The sequence below is a fragment of the Vespula vulgaris genome, chromosome 2 (genome assembly GCF_905475345.1).
Source record: "Vespula vulgaris chromosome 2, iyVesVulg1.1, whole genome shotgun sequence".
NCBI classification, from domain to species: Eukaryota; Metazoa; Arthropoda; class Insecta; order Hymenoptera; family Vespidae; genus Vespula; species Vespula vulgaris.
In genome coordinates this window covers 4,313,607-4,331,490 of record NC_066587.1, presented here as the reverse complement: position 1 = coordinate 4,331,490, position 17,884 = coordinate 4,313,607, and the positions used below count along the sequence as shown (strand labels likewise).

At 27.3% G+C, this 17,884-nt stretch overlaps 2 protein-coding genes across 2 annotated transcripts; both read right to left on the bottom strand.

Annotated features, from left to right (window-relative positions):
- Positions 1-3,490: 3,490 nt before the first annotated feature.
- LOC127061973 (uncharacterized) lies at positions 3,491-4,675 on the bottom strand. Its single transcript, XM_050989505.1, has 5 exons — positions 4,604-4,675; positions 4,347-4,532; positions 4,180-4,267; positions 3,670-3,759; positions 3,491-3,592 (listed from the first exon to the last, which is right to left on the bottom strand). Exons 1-5 carry the CDS (start codon positions 4,636-4,638, stop codon positions 3,491-3,493), a joined length of 501 nt encoding a protein of 166 aa, XP_050845462.1. The 5' UTR covers positions 4,639-4,675.
- Positions 4,676-5,960: 1,285 nt separating this feature from the next.
- Positions 5,961-8,620, bottom strand: LOC127061972 (uncharacterized). The gene is made up of 8 exons (XM_050989504.1): positions 8,612-8,620; positions 8,446-8,535; positions 8,280-8,359; positions 6,824-7,009; positions 6,628-6,740; positions 6,291-6,343; positions 6,134-6,223; positions 5,961-6,056 (listed from the first exon to the last, which is right to left on the bottom strand). The coding sequence occupies exons 1-8, from the start codon at positions 8,618-8,620 to the stop codon at positions 5,961-5,963; spliced, it is 717 nt and encodes a 238-aa protein (XP_050845461.1).
- Positions 8,621-17,884: the final 9,264 nt, after the last annotated feature.

Sequence of the window (17,884 nt, the reverse complement as noted above, 5' to 3'; positions counted from 1 at the left end):
CTAACGTAATATAATAAATCGAACAACAAATAACATAAACAAAACCAATCGTACGAAGCATTCGATCAATGAAATATTCTATTAAACCGGTGCCAACGATCGAATTCGCGATAATCAATGGCATAACAGATCTTTGAAACTTTTTCGATCTAAACATTTTGAAAGGTTAAATTTTCTTTTTTCGAAAATGCAACTTTTCACTTTCCGAAAAAGATGTTTAAATATTTTTTTTAATTTATAAGAAACTACTTGCTGAAGTTTTCAAATGACACTAATTCTTACTACCAGTCTTTCTATTTCTATTAAACTCAATTTTTTTCATAATAGATATTATTGTGAGATGCACTTAGTTGGGATAGAAATTATAAATTTTCTATTTTTTTCATCCTACTTTTTCCAACATATCAAATATCTTATCGTTTATTCTTTATCTATTCAATACTTATCATTCTTTTATATTAAAAGCATTCATATAATTTTCATATTCATATTCATACAAATTACTTCGTTATCATATGAAAATCACTAAGAAATTATTCATAAAGCAGATCTAATTTTTATAAGAATCCAGTAGTAAATTTTAATAATTAAACTTTTATTCGATTAGAAAAATTACTGATCTAATAATGTAGTCATATATATTATCTATTTGATTATGTGATTAATAATTTTATTTCATATATAAATTTTATAAAAATGTTGTATTAAAGATAGTTTTGCGAGTGTTTGTGAGATAAGAAAATGAGGATAAACGATATGTTAATTAATAAAATCCCATTTTTAAAGCGTACATTTACCTGCGAAAGAAAATTGAGTTCAACTTTAATAAATAGTCAATTTGAAAAATTATCAATAATAAAATGAGAAAAATAAAACGAATATGTTGTTATATTTTATAATACATATTTTCAGCATAAAAGTAGTAGTAAAATAGTTCAATTGATTTCCTTCATCTAAAAAATGTATCTGTAATTATTTTATTTATCGATAAATTTACTTTTTGAGTTGCCTTGTCACATATATAATTTATAAAAATCATTTTGAAAATAGTACTGAAGAAGAAATAAAAAACTAAATCAAATCATATATAATATTTCTTTAGTGTATTCATACGTTTAAAAAAAATATATGTGCTATAGGTTTGTTATAAAAAAATATAAACAGATCACTACAAATATTTAATGAATGCTGTGAATATTACTAAGATTTTTTGATGATTTCTATAGTTCCAAATGAATTAACATCTAAAAATGATTTTAACATTATCACAAATCATTAGCTGTGAAAGTTGAATTTTTAACGAAAGTTTGTATTGATACGTTTCCAATTTGAATGAGAATAACGAGGTAAGTAATAACAGTACCGATCACCTAAAAATAATAAACATTAATCTGTAATGTTAATATAACTCTAATAATCAATAGTAACAATTATATTTTAAACGTACATTACGTATCAGTGTATAGTCGAGGTAAAACAAACCACAAGTTGTAAATGATAGTGGATTTTGAATAAGTTGTAGAATGAAGTGACGAATCTAGAAATATGATAAAAAATTGAGATCAATTTCTTGTAAATTTTCTTTTATCAATTACTACCTCGGCACGAAATTCTTTGCTGGTTGACGGTTCGTACAATTCACAAAGGATATCTCCGGCATTCGTCGCATGTAAAAAAATATGATACAACTTTAGTATTTATTTCGTTCAATATTTTGTTGAAATATGAGAAAAAAATATATAACAAAAGAAAAAAATAATAAATGTTAAAAGAACATACCTCTGTTACAGTTCCTGCACATACATGACTTATAAAGATAATTTTGAAACCAAGGTAAAAAATCCAATATAAATTAATACAATATTGAAAATATCCCATATAGTAATATTTAATTAATGTATAACAGTAAGCATCGTAAGCTACTGTAATGATTAAAATGAAGGCTGTTGTTATAGAGAGTAGAATATGTAAGCCATAAGCATCGTTTATATTCCTAGCACACTTGATTAATTCCAGATGTATCTCCCTTGAACAAAAAATGAAAAACATAAAAAAATAAAATAATCATTTTATAAAATTGCACTTAATAATAATTACTTGGCTTTTTTTATCTTGATTATGTCTTCGTTCGATTTATTAGTTTGATGAATGCCAGATAATGGAGAATCACTCCTCCCGTTTCTCATACAAAGGACTTTTTTATGTTGCGGGGAATGAATTGTAGTTGTAAGCATACATTTCAGTAGTTCGTTCAATTGACTAAATTTTATCTTTATATACCTATTTTAAGTTTAAGGTGCACTAAAAATTAATAAATACTGAGTATTTTTTGCAATAGATCAAATGATTTACTTACCTCATCCAGAATACGAAAGTAATGTCGACTATTAATAATTCGACAAAGGGATAACGTTCGAGGTAAAAGAAAATAAATGTTTTCAGGTAACTAGACTCCAATAATGTTAACCATCGATAATCAACGGCTATTATAGATATTACGGTGAAAATAAAAAATAAGATAGGATAATACCGTTGCCAAAAACATTTAGATAAATTCATCGGTATATTCAGCTGATCCATAGTTCGAATACATGTTTCCAATTGTAACGTGAAACGTCTTACTTTCTATGAAAGATAACGAAAGATGTCGTAATGTAAAAATTTCAATGAATTGAATAAATTCGGACAACCAAATTTACCTTTCGTCTAAGAATCCCAAAGATAATGGTGAGAAGGTGAATTAAGTAATCCATGTAAATATATATCTGATATATTATTAGTGCAATAAACGGTTGTCTTCGTTTAAATGTCGTAGTAGGGAACGATAATAAATAGATTAGCAAGAAATAAAAAACGATAGAGAAAAAAACATAAACTGCACCAATCTTGCTAATCTTATTATCGACAAAATATTCCACCAGACCGGTAATAAAAATCGAATTCATTATTATCAACGGTTTGATGCTACGCCAAAATTCCACCGATGAAGACATTTTTAAGATATACTTCAAGAAAATAATTTTATTTATTTTGTTCCTATTCTCTTGAAGAACTTAATTATTTCAAATACACTGATCGAAGAACTTGATATTCAACGTTAGTAAGAAAGAAAGTATTGTAGAATATCCTTTGTGGAGTTTGGAAATGACACTACGACTGAGCAAAACTCCTTGTTTGCATTATATTTTATTACGCCTTCATCGAATATTCTGACCTACCTTCGGAGACGTGGTAGGTTTTCTTTTATATAATCGATCGATGAAACTTACTTATAACTATTAACACATTGCCATATAGAAATTAATAAAAAATCGTCCAACTCGCAAATGTTATTTTTTCCTAATCGACTCTTTATTTTTTTTATTCCATTTTTTTTTTTATTAGCACAGAAAAAAATGAAAAAGCGTGATGTAAAACGAAATATTGTACTATATAAAGAATTGTCCATTACGTGTGATACATTTCTCGAAGCAATGTTTTAATTCATTCGTTATATTCTTGATGTTGAATTATAATGCGTATCGTTAAAAAATATTTTAGGTTCATCTAATTGAATAAGAATAAGGAGATAGGTAGTAATCGAGCCGATCGCCTAAAGCATGCATGAAATATTAAATTCTAATAAAATGAAAGATAAAAAATACCTCAAAGATAATATTTTTAACTTACACTGCATATAAATGTATGATCCAGATCGTAAAATCCATAAGCGGTAAATGTCAAACGATTTTGGATTAGTTGAAACGTAAAATCACGAATCTGAAATAAAAAATAATATATTTAATACGTAACTCGATATTACACAGTGAAACGCGTTATTTCTTACCTCGTTACGAAATTTCTCGCTGGTCGAAGGTTCGTATAATTCGCAAAGAATATCTCCAGTGTTCGCAGCATATAGAAAAATAAAGAAAATCAATATCTACTTCTACTAACATCTTTTGCAACCATTAAAGATTGTAACTTTCATAAATATCATATATATGGTTCTAAAAAAAAAATTGTTAAAAAGAATCATACTTCCGCCATTGTTGTCTCGCATATGTTGTTTATTGCAAAAATCTTGATGGCAAAATAAAAAATCCAATAGAAATGCGAATAGAACTCATTCATCCAATTGTCGTAGTTGTTTGAAATTGAAATAGAATATAGACTGTATAAAAATGTAATAATAAATACGACGCATGAAGATATTGATGTAAAAATTCTTATTTCATAAGCTTCGTTCGTAATTCTGGCACACTTCATCAATTCCAAATGGATTCTCCTTCAATCAAAAAGATAAAAGCAAACTCTTTATCGAAGAAAAATAATAATTCGATTCGGATCAATTATTATTGACTTACTTGATTCTTTTTAATTTCACAAGGTTTTCATTTCCTTTGTACATTTGATAAATAGTAGATAACAAAGAATCATCTTCCCAGTTATCTTTCATTCGAAGCACTCTCTTATGTTGTGGAAAATCGATAGTCGTTGTCAGCATATTTTGAAGTACAGCATTCAATTGACCAAATTTGATCTTTATATATCTACTTAAAATCATTTATTAGGATTTAGTAAATAATGGCATCTTTTATAATAAATAAAACAATTGACTTACCTAATCCAAAAGACAAAAGTAAAGTCGATGACCATTGTTACGATATAAGGATAATTGTCAAAATAATAGTACTGTAACGTTAAAATATAGTTGAATGGTAAATTGATATCAGCGTACCAATACAGATTATCAATAATTAAGCCTAATATTATAAAAATAATAAATAGTCCTATGATACATTGATATCGAAAGAAAGAGGAGTAATTCCTCGGTATATTCAATTCATCAATTTCTCGTGTACAAATTTCCAATTGTTCTATAAACAATTTTATCCGCTGTAAAAATAAAACTTTTTATTGAATTATTATCATTCAATATATCAGTTTCAATAATATAATAACCACTTAAAGGGAATATTTGTTAACTAATCAAAAAATATTTACCTTTCTTTTCGAAAGACCAACAAAAATTGTTATGATATAAACAAAGGCGTTATTAATAAACCGAAATTTGGTGACTATTCTTCCCACTTTCGTCGTTTTAACACGCACAGAAACATCCAACATTTCCTTAAACGTATAAAATAAAATACTGTAGTAAATTGAACAAGAAATGGCATAAAAAAACCCAATCATTCGAATCGGTCGATCAACGAAATATTCTAATAGGCCAGTGCAAACGATAGAATTAGCGATAATCAACGGCATAATGGTACGTTGAAAATCTTTCGATTGGAACATTTTTTAAGTTTTTAATTTTTTTTTTTGAACACAGCTTTTCAATTCCAAGAATAAATTTTTAGTTTCCTTTCTAATTGTAATTTGTAAGAGACTACTTGCTGGACTTTTCACATGATACTAATTCTTACTATAAGCCTTTCAGTTTTTATTACACTTGAGTGTTTTCATATTGGATATTATTATAACTAGGAATAAAAACTGCCATTTTCCTAGTCATCTTCCATCATGTGAAATATTTTTTTTGCGCTCGTTATTTCAATGAAATGCATTTATACACATTACTTGGTTTTGAAAGGCAAATCAATAAGAAATTATTTTTTTAACGGAATGTTATACTGACATTAATTTATATTGTTATGAAATTAAACTACGAATAAGCATAATATAAGTGATTAGCTATTTTAAGTTTATTTTTCGTACATAATCCTATTAGGTATACTACTAATATAATCCGTTACTATATTAAAAAGATGAATTATTTTCGCAATTCAAATTCTAAAGAAAAAGTAGAGGAGCTATGCTCTAATGAGAGTCACAAAATCACAGTTATACAACTAAAATAATTTACTTCCTTCTAATATGAAAATGGAAATATAAATCTTATTAAGTCATATAAATCTTGAATTAGAAATCTCTAATTTTGAAGATTCGACATTTTCCAAAATTTTCCTAAGACATCACAACGTTGAATTATTGTTTACATTCTTGAATAGTTTAGGTTTATCTCCGACTTGAATAAGAATAACGAGATAGGTAGTAATCCAACCTATCGCCTGAAACATGTACGGAAATATTAAATTCTTATAAAATGAAAGATAAAAGATATCCAAAAATTGCATTTTCAACTTACACTATATATAAATGTATGATTTAGATCGTAGAAACCACAAGCGGTAAACGTTAAACGATTTTGAGTTAGTTGAAATATAAAATTACGTATCTGAAATAAAAAATGATACGTTTAATATGTAATTCCATATTATACAGTGAAACGCATTGTTTTTTACCTCATCACGAAATTCCTTGCTGGTCGAAGGTTCGTACAATTCGTAAAGAATATCTTCAATATTCGCGGCATATAGAAAAATAACAAAAATTAATATCTACTTCTATTAACATCTTTCGCAACCATTAAAGATTGTAATTTTTATAAATATTGTATATGTGGTTCAAAAAAAGAAAAGAATAAAAATTATTTAAAAAATCATACTTCCACCATTGTTGTCTCGCAAATGTTATTCATTATAAATATCTTGATGACATAAAAACCAATCCAATAATATAAAGGAAAAGATTCTTTTCTCCAATTTTGATATTCATTTATGAATAAAACAGTGAATAGACAGTATAAAAGCATAATTGTAAATATAATAGATATAGTCATAGACATAATAATTGGTATTCCATAAGCCTCCATTATGATTCTGGCACATTTCATCAATTCCAAATGGATTTGTCTTTAATTTAAAATAACGGTTTTATTGCTAACGAACACTTTATTGCTAATAAAACTGTTTCGGATTTATTGTCTATGACTTACTTGATCCTTTTTAATTTCACAAGGTTTTCATTCGCTTTGTACATTCGATAAATAGTAGATAACGAAGAATCATTTTCCCAGTTATCCTTCATTCGAAGCACTCTCTTATGTTGTGGAGAATCGATAGTTGTTGTCAGCATACTTTGAAGTATAGCATTCAATTGAGCAAATTTAATCTTTATATATCTGCTGAAGGTCACTCATTATGATTTCGTAAATGTTAATTTATTTCGTAATAAATAAAGGGAATTACTTGCCTAATCCAAAAGACAAAAGTAAAGTCGATCACTAACGTTACTATAAGAGGATAGCTATCAAAGTAACAGAACTGGAACATCAAACTGTAGTCAATCGATAATCTGATATGGGAGAACCAATAAATATCGCAAGCGATTAAGTTGAATATAAGACAAATTAAAAATACGCCTGCGAAACACTGATATCGGAAAGAAGAAGAATAAGTTCTCGATATATTCAGTTCATCAATTTTTCGTATACAAATTTCCAATTGTTCTATGAACAATTTCAATCGCTAGAAAAGCGAATCAATTTATCGATTTATTCAAATATTTCTTGTACATAATATATCACTTAATAATACATTTAAAGAAAAAAATTATCAATTAAGCGGAAACATTTTACCTTTCTTCTCTTTAAACAATCGAAAACTGTTATGATGTAGAAAAAGGCGTTACTAACAAATGAAATTGTGGACATTTTTCCTACCACATCTGTCCCATAAACACCCTTAAAAATATCTAATACATCCTTAAATATATAGAATAAGATACTATAATAAACTGAACAACAAATAATATAAATTAAACCAATCGTACGAATCGTTCGATTAACGAAATATTCTAATAAGCCAGTACAAACGATCGAATTCGCGATAATCAATAGCATAACAGATTGTTGAAATTTTTTTGATCGGAACATTTTGAGTTTTTTAATTTTCTTATTGGAAATATCTTTTTTCAGTTGCAAGAAAAATTTTGAGATTCCTTTTTTTTAGAATATGTCACGACACTTTATAGAAGTTTTCAAATGATACTAATTCTTTCTGCCAGTTTTTATACCCTTGTTATACTCTAGTTTTTGCGTAATAAATATTATGAATTATGTTATTAGCTTGGGATACAAACCGTTACTTTTCTACTCATCCAACCTTTTTCATCGCGATAAATATCTTCTTCGTCCTTGTTTCTCGATGGAAAACATTAATCAATATACATACGCATTATCTCGTTATCAAGTAAAAATCAATAAGAAATTATTTATTTAAGCAAAACTTTTACATTAACGTTATATTTTATCGCTATTAAAGATACTAAAAATATCAAAATATTTTTTTTTTTTTCATTTTATTTCATATAGGCATTGATTCGTAAATTATTATAATTACACTTGTATCATTCGTACAATTAATCGAGCGAAGTTATATAATGAAGATTACTGCAGTGATTTATCATCCTTTTTTATTGAATCGGTTACTTGGATCATGATAACCATATATGTCGTTATTATACCAATACACTGAAGAATACAAAAGTTATTAGATTTTTCATTATTCTTTTCTTTTTTCACAGTGTGATTTTACGTATATGAATAATTATACTAACCGAACAAATGTGTTTGCAATTAAAATTATATAAACCGTAAGCGGAATATGCGTTACGACATTGCATCATTTGTAAAGAAAATATTTCCACCTATATAGAAAAAGATATTAATTCATATAAATTTTAAATTATTCTGTGAAAATATCGACCTCTTTTTGTGTCTCACAATCCACATTTTTTCCATTAAATGTGTGAATAATTTCGTTGGTACGTTCAGCCTAGAAAAATCGTGATATCGTTATATCAAATAGAATGACGAATCAATGCTCTCCCATACCTCTTTCCTTGTTTTATCACAGATGTAATTAATGATAAAGATCTTTATCGAATATTGTAAACATAAGAAAATTGCGTGAATGAATTCCAAAGTCAGTTCGTTTATGTCATATGTTTTCTCACGATACTTTGCATAAAATCTGTATAACACGTAGGTTTCAAGCATAACACACATTCCTATTTCTAGGGATATCTGTATGCCATACATATTACTAAACCTTTTCGACACTCTGTATAATTCCAGATGAACCTGTCTAAGAAGATCAAATTTTCACATACATTATAAATGATTTTTATAAATAATAATCAAGTGTATTATAATTTATTTATATTATAAATATTATAAATAATTTCAAATATATTATAAATAATCGCAAAACTCACCTAATTGTTCGTAACAACGTGTTAGTTCTATTTATTTTGTGACTAACAGTTTTCAATCGTGATTGTGTTTGTCATAATGACGATGGATTAAGTAATTGTTTTGAACAAACAAAGAGAGATTCAGTAGACAAAGAACCATGAAGTTTTCTCTGCTCAATTAATTCCTTAGTAACAGAAGATTGAACGTTGTTGTCTTCAAGCAGTTTGTTTGCTTGTTGAAATTCCAATTTGATACACCTAGTTTTTGAAATATATTCAATTTTGCAATAAAAACGGATTAATAATCAAAACCATTACTCACCTTATAATTGTATAGAATTCGATCACCAATAAAAATTCGATCATGAAACCATACATATGTAGAAATATTGAGAAATATACAATGGACGATTTATAAAGCGGCTGATTTGTTAAAATCTGCTCTAAAATAATTATTGTGAAAAAAATGAGCAAATAAACGATAACGATCGTTATGTCCATTATCGTTCTTTTGTAAATACTGCTGAAAGATGTCGGTGAGCCTAATGCTTGAAGCGTTTTATCGATTTCGTTTATCTTTTTAGCACATAATTTAGATTCCTGCATATTGTTAGTTTCAAGAAAATCATTGAATAATTTTATAAAAAAAATCATTAATATTAGTATATTATACACAATATATCGTACAGTTCTAAGACTCACCTCGCTTCGATATAATCCCATTATAAGTATTATAAATATCACTATATGATACATGATAGCTATAATAAAAGATATAGATCCGTCTAATTTATACATCCTAGTGTCATGATTCCATTGTCCGCGATAAAAAGTTCCAGCATAGTGTAAGCAGCAAAGTACCGTCGTATAAAGGAAACTAATTATAGGTTTTGAATGGCCTTGAAATTCGAAGACACGCAATCCGAAAATATTGCTTAAAATATAAATCGGCCGTAAAACATCTTTCATACTTTTCGATGATATTTTATCAGTTCTAAAGATTTTTCGAACATCTTTTTTTCTAAATCTCTGAATTAAATTTCTCATGAGTATTTCTGTCTTTTTTAATCGTCGACAATCAAATCTTTCTCTCAAAAATCAAATTTGTCTATATAATAAATAAATTAATTTCCGAAGATTCAAGTCTTTAATACTTTTTTCCTCCGTTTTCTTCTCTTATTTTGTGAGACACAAGTGGAATCCGGTGAGATGTCTTTGAAGGATATTATAGTAATGCGTTTCAGTTCCTCCGATGCCATTGTAAAGCTCACCGAATCAATAACGCTATCCATCTTGTTGATATCTATCATTATCTTAAGTAATTCATAGCAATGTCGAAGAAGGTGGAAAAGTAAAAAAATAAATATCTAGCTGTAATCCAATTGTACAAATTTCAATATTCTTTTTCATTATTTTTCTTGTTATATTACTAACATAAAATAAAAATACTTATTAAAGTAGTATTGCAAGATAGAAATTTAGAGATTATCAAGAAATTAATCATTTTACTAGATTTGGTCTGTATTTTGAATTTCCCTCTGTGAAAATTAATAGTACGACTATTATTTTCTAATTTACGTGATTAATATTTATGTGATATCAATTTATTATTCATTTTATTAACAACAGCTCCAATATTTCTATTATAGAACTCAAAAATATCATCGCTCCAACACATTGAAAAGAATCGAATTGTTTTCATTTATGATAAAATTTATTTTTATTTATTTACTAATTCAATATATGTACTTAGATTGAATGGATATAGATCAAAAGTAGAATATAATGAATTGAAAATGTGCAATTTGCAAAGTGAACATCGAAATAACTTCGAAAAAATAATCTGTTCTTTGCTAAATTATCAATTACAAAAAATTATCGATAATTAAATAAAAACATAAAAGAACCTCGTATTATATTGTATTCTCCTATTTTTAAAACTATAAATAAATTCATTAACTTTTGTTCTGTCTCAAAAATAATTTATTGTAAGTATAATTATGATTGCATTTATCGAAAAACTTATCTCTTCAGTTGTCTCGTCCAAAATGGAATAACAAAAAATCACTTTGAAACTTATATTCACACTTTTTAAATACAAGTGCTATAAAACAGTACACGTGTTGCAAAAGAAATATAAACGGATTAATATAAATACTTAATTCGATAAAGATTACTAAGAATTTCTTGCACAGTATATAAATTTAAACGAATCTGCATCCAACAATGATCTTAATTTTCTGCATAATTATTAATCAATAACATTGAATTTTCAATCAACACTTATTGTGGTATATCCCCAACTTGAATTAGAATAACAAGGTAAGTTATGATAGTACCGATCACCTGAAAATAATAAACATTAGCTCTCTATAATTTTAATATAAATATAAAAATCGATGCAAAAATTATGCTTTGAACGTACGCTACGCAATAACGTATAACCTAGATCAAAAATGCCACAGCACGTAAGCGTCAGCGGGTTTTGAATAAATTGTACAGTAAAATCACGAATCTAGAAGTATCATAAAATATTGATATTAATTTTATAGTAAATTTATTTTTATCGAAAATTACCTCAGCACGAAATTCATTGCTAGTTGATGGTTCGTACAATTCACAAAGGATGTCTCCAGTGTCCGTCGCATGTAAAGAAATAAGATATAACACCAATATTTATTTAATTCAGCCTTTGCTTGAAATTTGAGAAAAAAAATATAATTAACACTCATAAGGAATATACCTCGTTCATAGTTCCTGCACATACATGACATATTATAATGATCTTGATCGCAAAGTAAAAAATCCAATGTATAAAAGTAAAGGTACGATATAGCTGTTCACGGTAATCCGTAATTATTAAGAAATAGTATAAATTGTAAGATACAATAGTGATTAAAATTAAAGCTGTTGATATAGAGAATAAAATATGTAAGCCATAAGCATCGTTTATATTCCTAGCACACTTGATTAATTCCAGATGTATCTCCCTTCGACAAAAAATGAAAAATATAAAAATTTTAAATAATTATTTTATAGAATTGCACTCTATAATAATTACTTGGCTTTTTTTATCTTGGTTACGTCTTTGTTCAATTTATCCGTTCGATGAACATCAGATGACGGAGAATCATTCTTCCTGTTCCTCATACGAAGAATTCTTTTATGTTGCGGAGAATGGATAGTAGTTGTAAGCATACCTTTCAGTAGTTCGTTCAATTGACTAAATTTTATCTGTATATATCTATTATAAGTTTATGGTTTGATAAAATTTGATATAAATATTAAATTTGTTTGCGATAGATCAAATGATTTACTTGCCTCATCCAGAATACGAAAGTAATGTCGACTACTAATAATACGATAAAGGGATAACGTGTGACATAAAAGAAAATTAATATTTTCCAATAACTAGACCCAAATGATATAAACCATTTATAATCAATCACTATCATAGATATTACAACGAAAACTATATATAACACAGAATAATAATACTGTTGCCGAAAGTATTTAGGTAAATTCATTGGTATATTTAATTGATCCATAGTTCGAATACAGGTTTCTATTTGCAATGTAAAACGTCGCGTCTTCTGCAATAATAACAAAAATGTCATAAGATAAAATTTGCGATGAATTGAATAAATTATAAGAACGAAGAACTTTACTTTTCGTCTGAAAACTCCAAAAATAATGCTGCCAATCTGATACAAATAGATGTTATAAAAGTATAACCGATACGTTAATTTTATAAGAGACGATTCTGCATTATATTTCGAAAAAAACGTAAATACATTGCCGATCAAAACGTAGAAAAAGATAGAGAAGCAAGCATAAACAATACCAATTGTGTTAATTTTAATATCGACGAAATATTCCATCAGACCAGTATTAAAAATTGAATTCATTATTATCAATGGCTTGATTTTATATCGAAATTCAGCGGATAGAGACATTTCCAAAAATGGAGAGAAACTGTTTCATTTATCTTTTCCGTTTATTTCTTATTTATTTCTAAGATATTAATTATTTCAAACACATAGAAATTTAATATTAGAAGAAAAGAATGAATGATAATTTGATATTAATAAAAAAAACACGAACGCAGGATATTTTTCGTTAAATTTTATTGTGACACTTACAACGGTTCACAACGTTTTGCTTGCATTATATCTTATTCAGAAGTTATTGAATATTGTTTTGCCCTACATACGCGTTCAAATGAGAGAGAACTATGTTTTTCCTTGATGAGGTCGTTCGATGAAACCCACTTATAAGTATTACTTTCTTATCATATAGAAATAAATAAGAAATTATTCAATACGCAGATGTTATCTTTTCTTGTACTTCTCTGTTTCTTCTTTTTTCCCTTTTCCTTTTAAGTGCAACTTTTATAGCGTAAAAAAATCAAATGGTAGTACGGCAAAATACATAGCAAAAATACTTGTTAGGATTACATTAGACAAGGGATACGATGTATTATCCGACATAAATCAAATTACTTGTCATAAGTGATATAAGGGGAGAGCAATTGAACACGATCGATCCGTTTCGAAAATATAATTTTTTACTTTCCAAATAAATGTTAAAGTTACCTTCTTCATTTTCAAACGACTACTGCTGGAGTTTTATAGAAACATTAACTTTAACTACAAGTTTCTATTCTTATTATATTCGAATGTTTTCGTAACGTATATTATTAGATTGCTAGCTTCGAAAAAAAAACTACCAATTTTCTACTTACCCGACTCTTCCATTTTACTAAATATTATCCTCGTCTTCGTTTTTTCGATGAAAGGCACATATTACTTCGTTAGCGAATGAAAATGAATAAAAGATTATTTCTTAGGCAAAAAGTTATATTGGAGTTAACATTTATAGCTATTATAGCATTTATAACTAACAAGAAGTATAATTATTTCAAATTACCATTTTATATCATATAAGAAATCACTCCTAAGTTTTTATAGTAATACTCTTATCGATACTACAATGAACAAAACGAAGGACTCCCATAGTAATTTATGATCCTCCTTTTATTGAATCGGTTACTTGTACCATGATAACCATGTACGTTGTTATGATGCCAATACACTGAAAAATAAATAAGTAAATTATATTTCTCATTATTCCTTCCTTCATTTTCATAATATGATTGTGGATAAATAATCATACCAACCGAGCAAATGTGTTTACAATTAAGATTATATAAACCAAATGCGGAATACACGTTAGGACGTTGCATCATTTGCAAAGAAAATATTTCCACCTGTATAGAAAAAGATATCAATTCATTGAAATTTCGAAATATTTCATAAAAATATTAACCTCCTTTTGTATCTCGAAATCCGTATTTTGCCCATAAAATGTGTGAATAATTTCGTTGGTTTGTGCAGCCTGGAAAAATCATGAAATCATAATATAAAATAGAACGACGGATCACTGCTCTCACATACCTCTTTCGTTGTTTTGTCACACAAATAATTAACGGCGAAAATCTTAGTCGAATGTTGTAAACACAACAAAAACGTTCTAATAAGTTGAAGAATCAATCCCTGAGTATCACTTATTTCTTCCATAAACTTCATATAAAAATTATATAACACATATGTGTTAAGCAAAACACACATTGCAATTTCTAGAGATATCTGTATGCCATACATATTACTAACACTTTTCGACGCTCTCCATAATTCCAGATGAATTTGTCTGAGAGTATCAAATTTTCATGAATATTATAAATAATACTTTATTCGCTAGACTCACCTTATAGTTCGTAATAACATTCTACTTCTATTTATTTTATGATTTGAAATTTGCAATTGTGTTTGCCTTTGTCTTAATAACGGTGCAACAATAAATAATTTTTCCGAATTGATGGGGAGAGATTGTTCTATAGAAAAGGAACCATCAGCTTCTCTGTGTTCAAATAATTCCGAAGCAATAGAAGAAATAGGTAGCACGCTAACATCGGCAAGCAATTCATTTGCTCGTTCAAATTCCGATTTGATGCACCTACGTATTTCAAAGATATCCAGTTTATAATAAAAATGAATGAATGTATAAACCCATTACATACCTTATAAATGTAAGGAATTCAATCACCAATATAAATTCGATCATGAAACTATATATATGTAAAAACGTGATGGAATATACTTTCAACGATTTAAAAATCAACTGATGTTTTAAAATTTGCCCTATGATCGTCACTATGAAGGAAACGAACAAATAAATGATAATTATCCTTATGTCCATTATCGTTCTATTGTAAATACTATTGAAAGATGTCGATGAACCTAACGCTTGAAGCGTTTTATCGACCTCGTTTATCTTCTTAGCACATAATTTTGATGCCTGTGTATTATTCGTTTCATGAAAATCAGTGAATAATTTTATTAAAAAATCGATAATATGAATACATCATACACAGTTCTAAGACTCACCTCGGTCCGATATAATCCCATTATAAGTATCACAATTATCACTATATGATGTATAATAGTTGTAATATGAAATATAGTTCCGTGTAAATCAATTATTCTGTTATCTTTCCAATAAAAACGACTTGAAAGATATAGACAGCAAAGTGATATGGAATAAATGGAACTAAATATTAATCTTAAACGACCACGAGGAAATCTCAAAACCCGTAATCCAAAGATAATACTCAAGATATATACCGGCCGCAAAACATCATTCATATTTTTCGATCGCTCATATTTTATTTTATCAACTTTAGACATACGTCGCACACTTTCTTTTTTTCTAAGTCTCTCAAATAAACTTCTCATGATTATTTCGTCGTGTTTTCTAATCGTCGACAACCACAAATCACGCTTATTTGTATAATAGATAAATAAATTTTGATATATCACAGTTTTTATCCTTTTTATACTTGTTTTCTTTTCTTTTTTTTTGTGAGACAGGAATGGAGTACAATAAGATGTCTTCGAAGGATATTATGCTAATGCGTGCGAGTCTCTCAATCGTGGCGCTGCGATACTTATCGAGTCGAAAACACTCTCTATTTCGTTGATATCTCTCATTACCTTGAATAATTAATAATAATGTCTCTCATTATCTTGAGTAATTCATAATAATGGTGAAACTATAACAGGACAAGTATCACAATCTAACTGAAGAAAATTCAATATCTTTTATTATTATAAATCTTATTAACTACATTATTATTTTTAATAAAATAAAAACAAAATTAAAAGACTTAATATAAAAATAAAACAATAACAGTACTGAGAAAGAAACTTTTTATATATAGAAAAAATTACTTTGCACGTGTTTATTAAGATTACTGTACTAGATTAATGAGAAAGAATTAAAATGCATTTATTGCCTTACTTTCAGTTCTCATTTTAAGAAATGGATAATACGACTAGTTTTTTCTAATCGATGTGTTAATTTATTTCATTAATACCAGCTAATACATTTGTATCGCAATAAATCTAATATTTTAACAACACTCCAAAGTATTGAAAATGATTCTACAATTTTATAGATATATTGATAGCTATGATTACGCTTATTTTTATTTTTATATTAATCGATGTTCGAGTAAATATTTGCAGAGAGAACATTTTCAACTGCGAACAAGTAATTTCAATTTCGCTAAATGATCAATTTAAAAAAATTATCAATAATATAGTGAAAAAATAATGAGAAGGTCCTATTGAATTGTATATATTTCGTGCTGTCACCCTAAAAAATGTAAATAATTTCATTGCCTTCGCCAATTAAAAAATGATATATCTTAAATTCGATTATAATTCCAACTATCAAAAAATTTATCTTTTCAGTTATCTAGTCCAAAATAGAATCTTAAAAAATCACTTCGAAAATAGTACTGAAGAAGAAATAAACGAATGCAGCCAATTCTTATATATAAATTTCCTTATTGTATTCAAACTTTTTAAATACAAGTGCTATAAAACAGTACACGCGTTGGAAAAGAACTTAAACGGAATACTATAAATATATAATACTGTAAAGATTTTGCATCACCGTATGTAGATTTAGATGAATCTTATTCTTGTATACAGAAATTAATTTTCTGTATAATTATTAGTCCATATCGTTGAATTTTCAATTAATACTTCTTGCGATACATTCTTAACTTGAATAAGAATAACGAGGTAAGTTGCGACGGTACCGATCACCTAAAAATAATAAACATTAGTTTTCTATAATTTCAATATAAATCTAATAATCGGTAACAATAAATATGCTTTAAACGTACGCTACGTATTAACGTATGGTCTAGATCAAATAATCCATTAGTTGTAAAGATCAATGGATTTTGAATAACTTGTAAAGTGAAGTCTCGAATCTGGAAACATGAATATATTAATAGATATTAATTTCCTATAAATTTTCAATTATCAAGTATTACCTCGGCACGAAATTCGTTACTGGTTGACGGTTCGTACAATTCGCAAAGAATATCTCCGATATTCGTCGCATATAAAAAAAATAAAATATAACATTAATATCTATTTCGTTCATCATTGGATTAAAATTTGCGAAAAAAAATCATTATCATATAAAGAAAAAATATATAAGAAACACTAATAAGAAACATACCTCGATCATAGTTCGTGCACATACATGACTTATTATCATGATCTTAATCGTGAAGTGAACAATCCAATGCGTAAAAACAAAAATGCGATAGATTTGTACATTGTTGTTCATAGTCATTAAAAAACAATACATATTGTAAGACGTTATAGTGATTAAAATTAAAGCTGCTGATATAGAGAATAAAATATGTACGCCATAAACA

Bases quoted from the DNA above. Each gene is read 5' to 3' on its own strand.
- LOC127061972 (XM_050989504.1), bottom strand. The intron at 8,360-8,445 runs GTTAGTATAATT...TGTATTCTTCAG, and splicing joins ATTGCAAACACATTTGTTCG to TGTATTGGTATAATAACGAC. The intron at 7,010-8,279 runs GTAATCTTCATT...GACCTTCAGCAG, and splicing joins AAGGATGATAAATCACTGCA to ATATATAAAGATTAAATTTG.
- LOC127061973 (XM_050989505.1), bottom strand. From the start codon at position 4,638: ATGGTCATCGACTTTACTTTTGTCTTTTGGATTAG. The intron at 4,268-4,346 runs GTAAGTCAATAA...TTTTGATTGAAG, and splicing joins GTGAAATTAAAAAGAATCAA to GAGAATCCATTTGGAATTGA. The intron at 3,593-3,669 runs GTAAGTTAAAAA...TGCATGCTTTAG, and splicing joins ATCATACATTTATATGCAGT to GCGATCGGCTCGATTACTAC.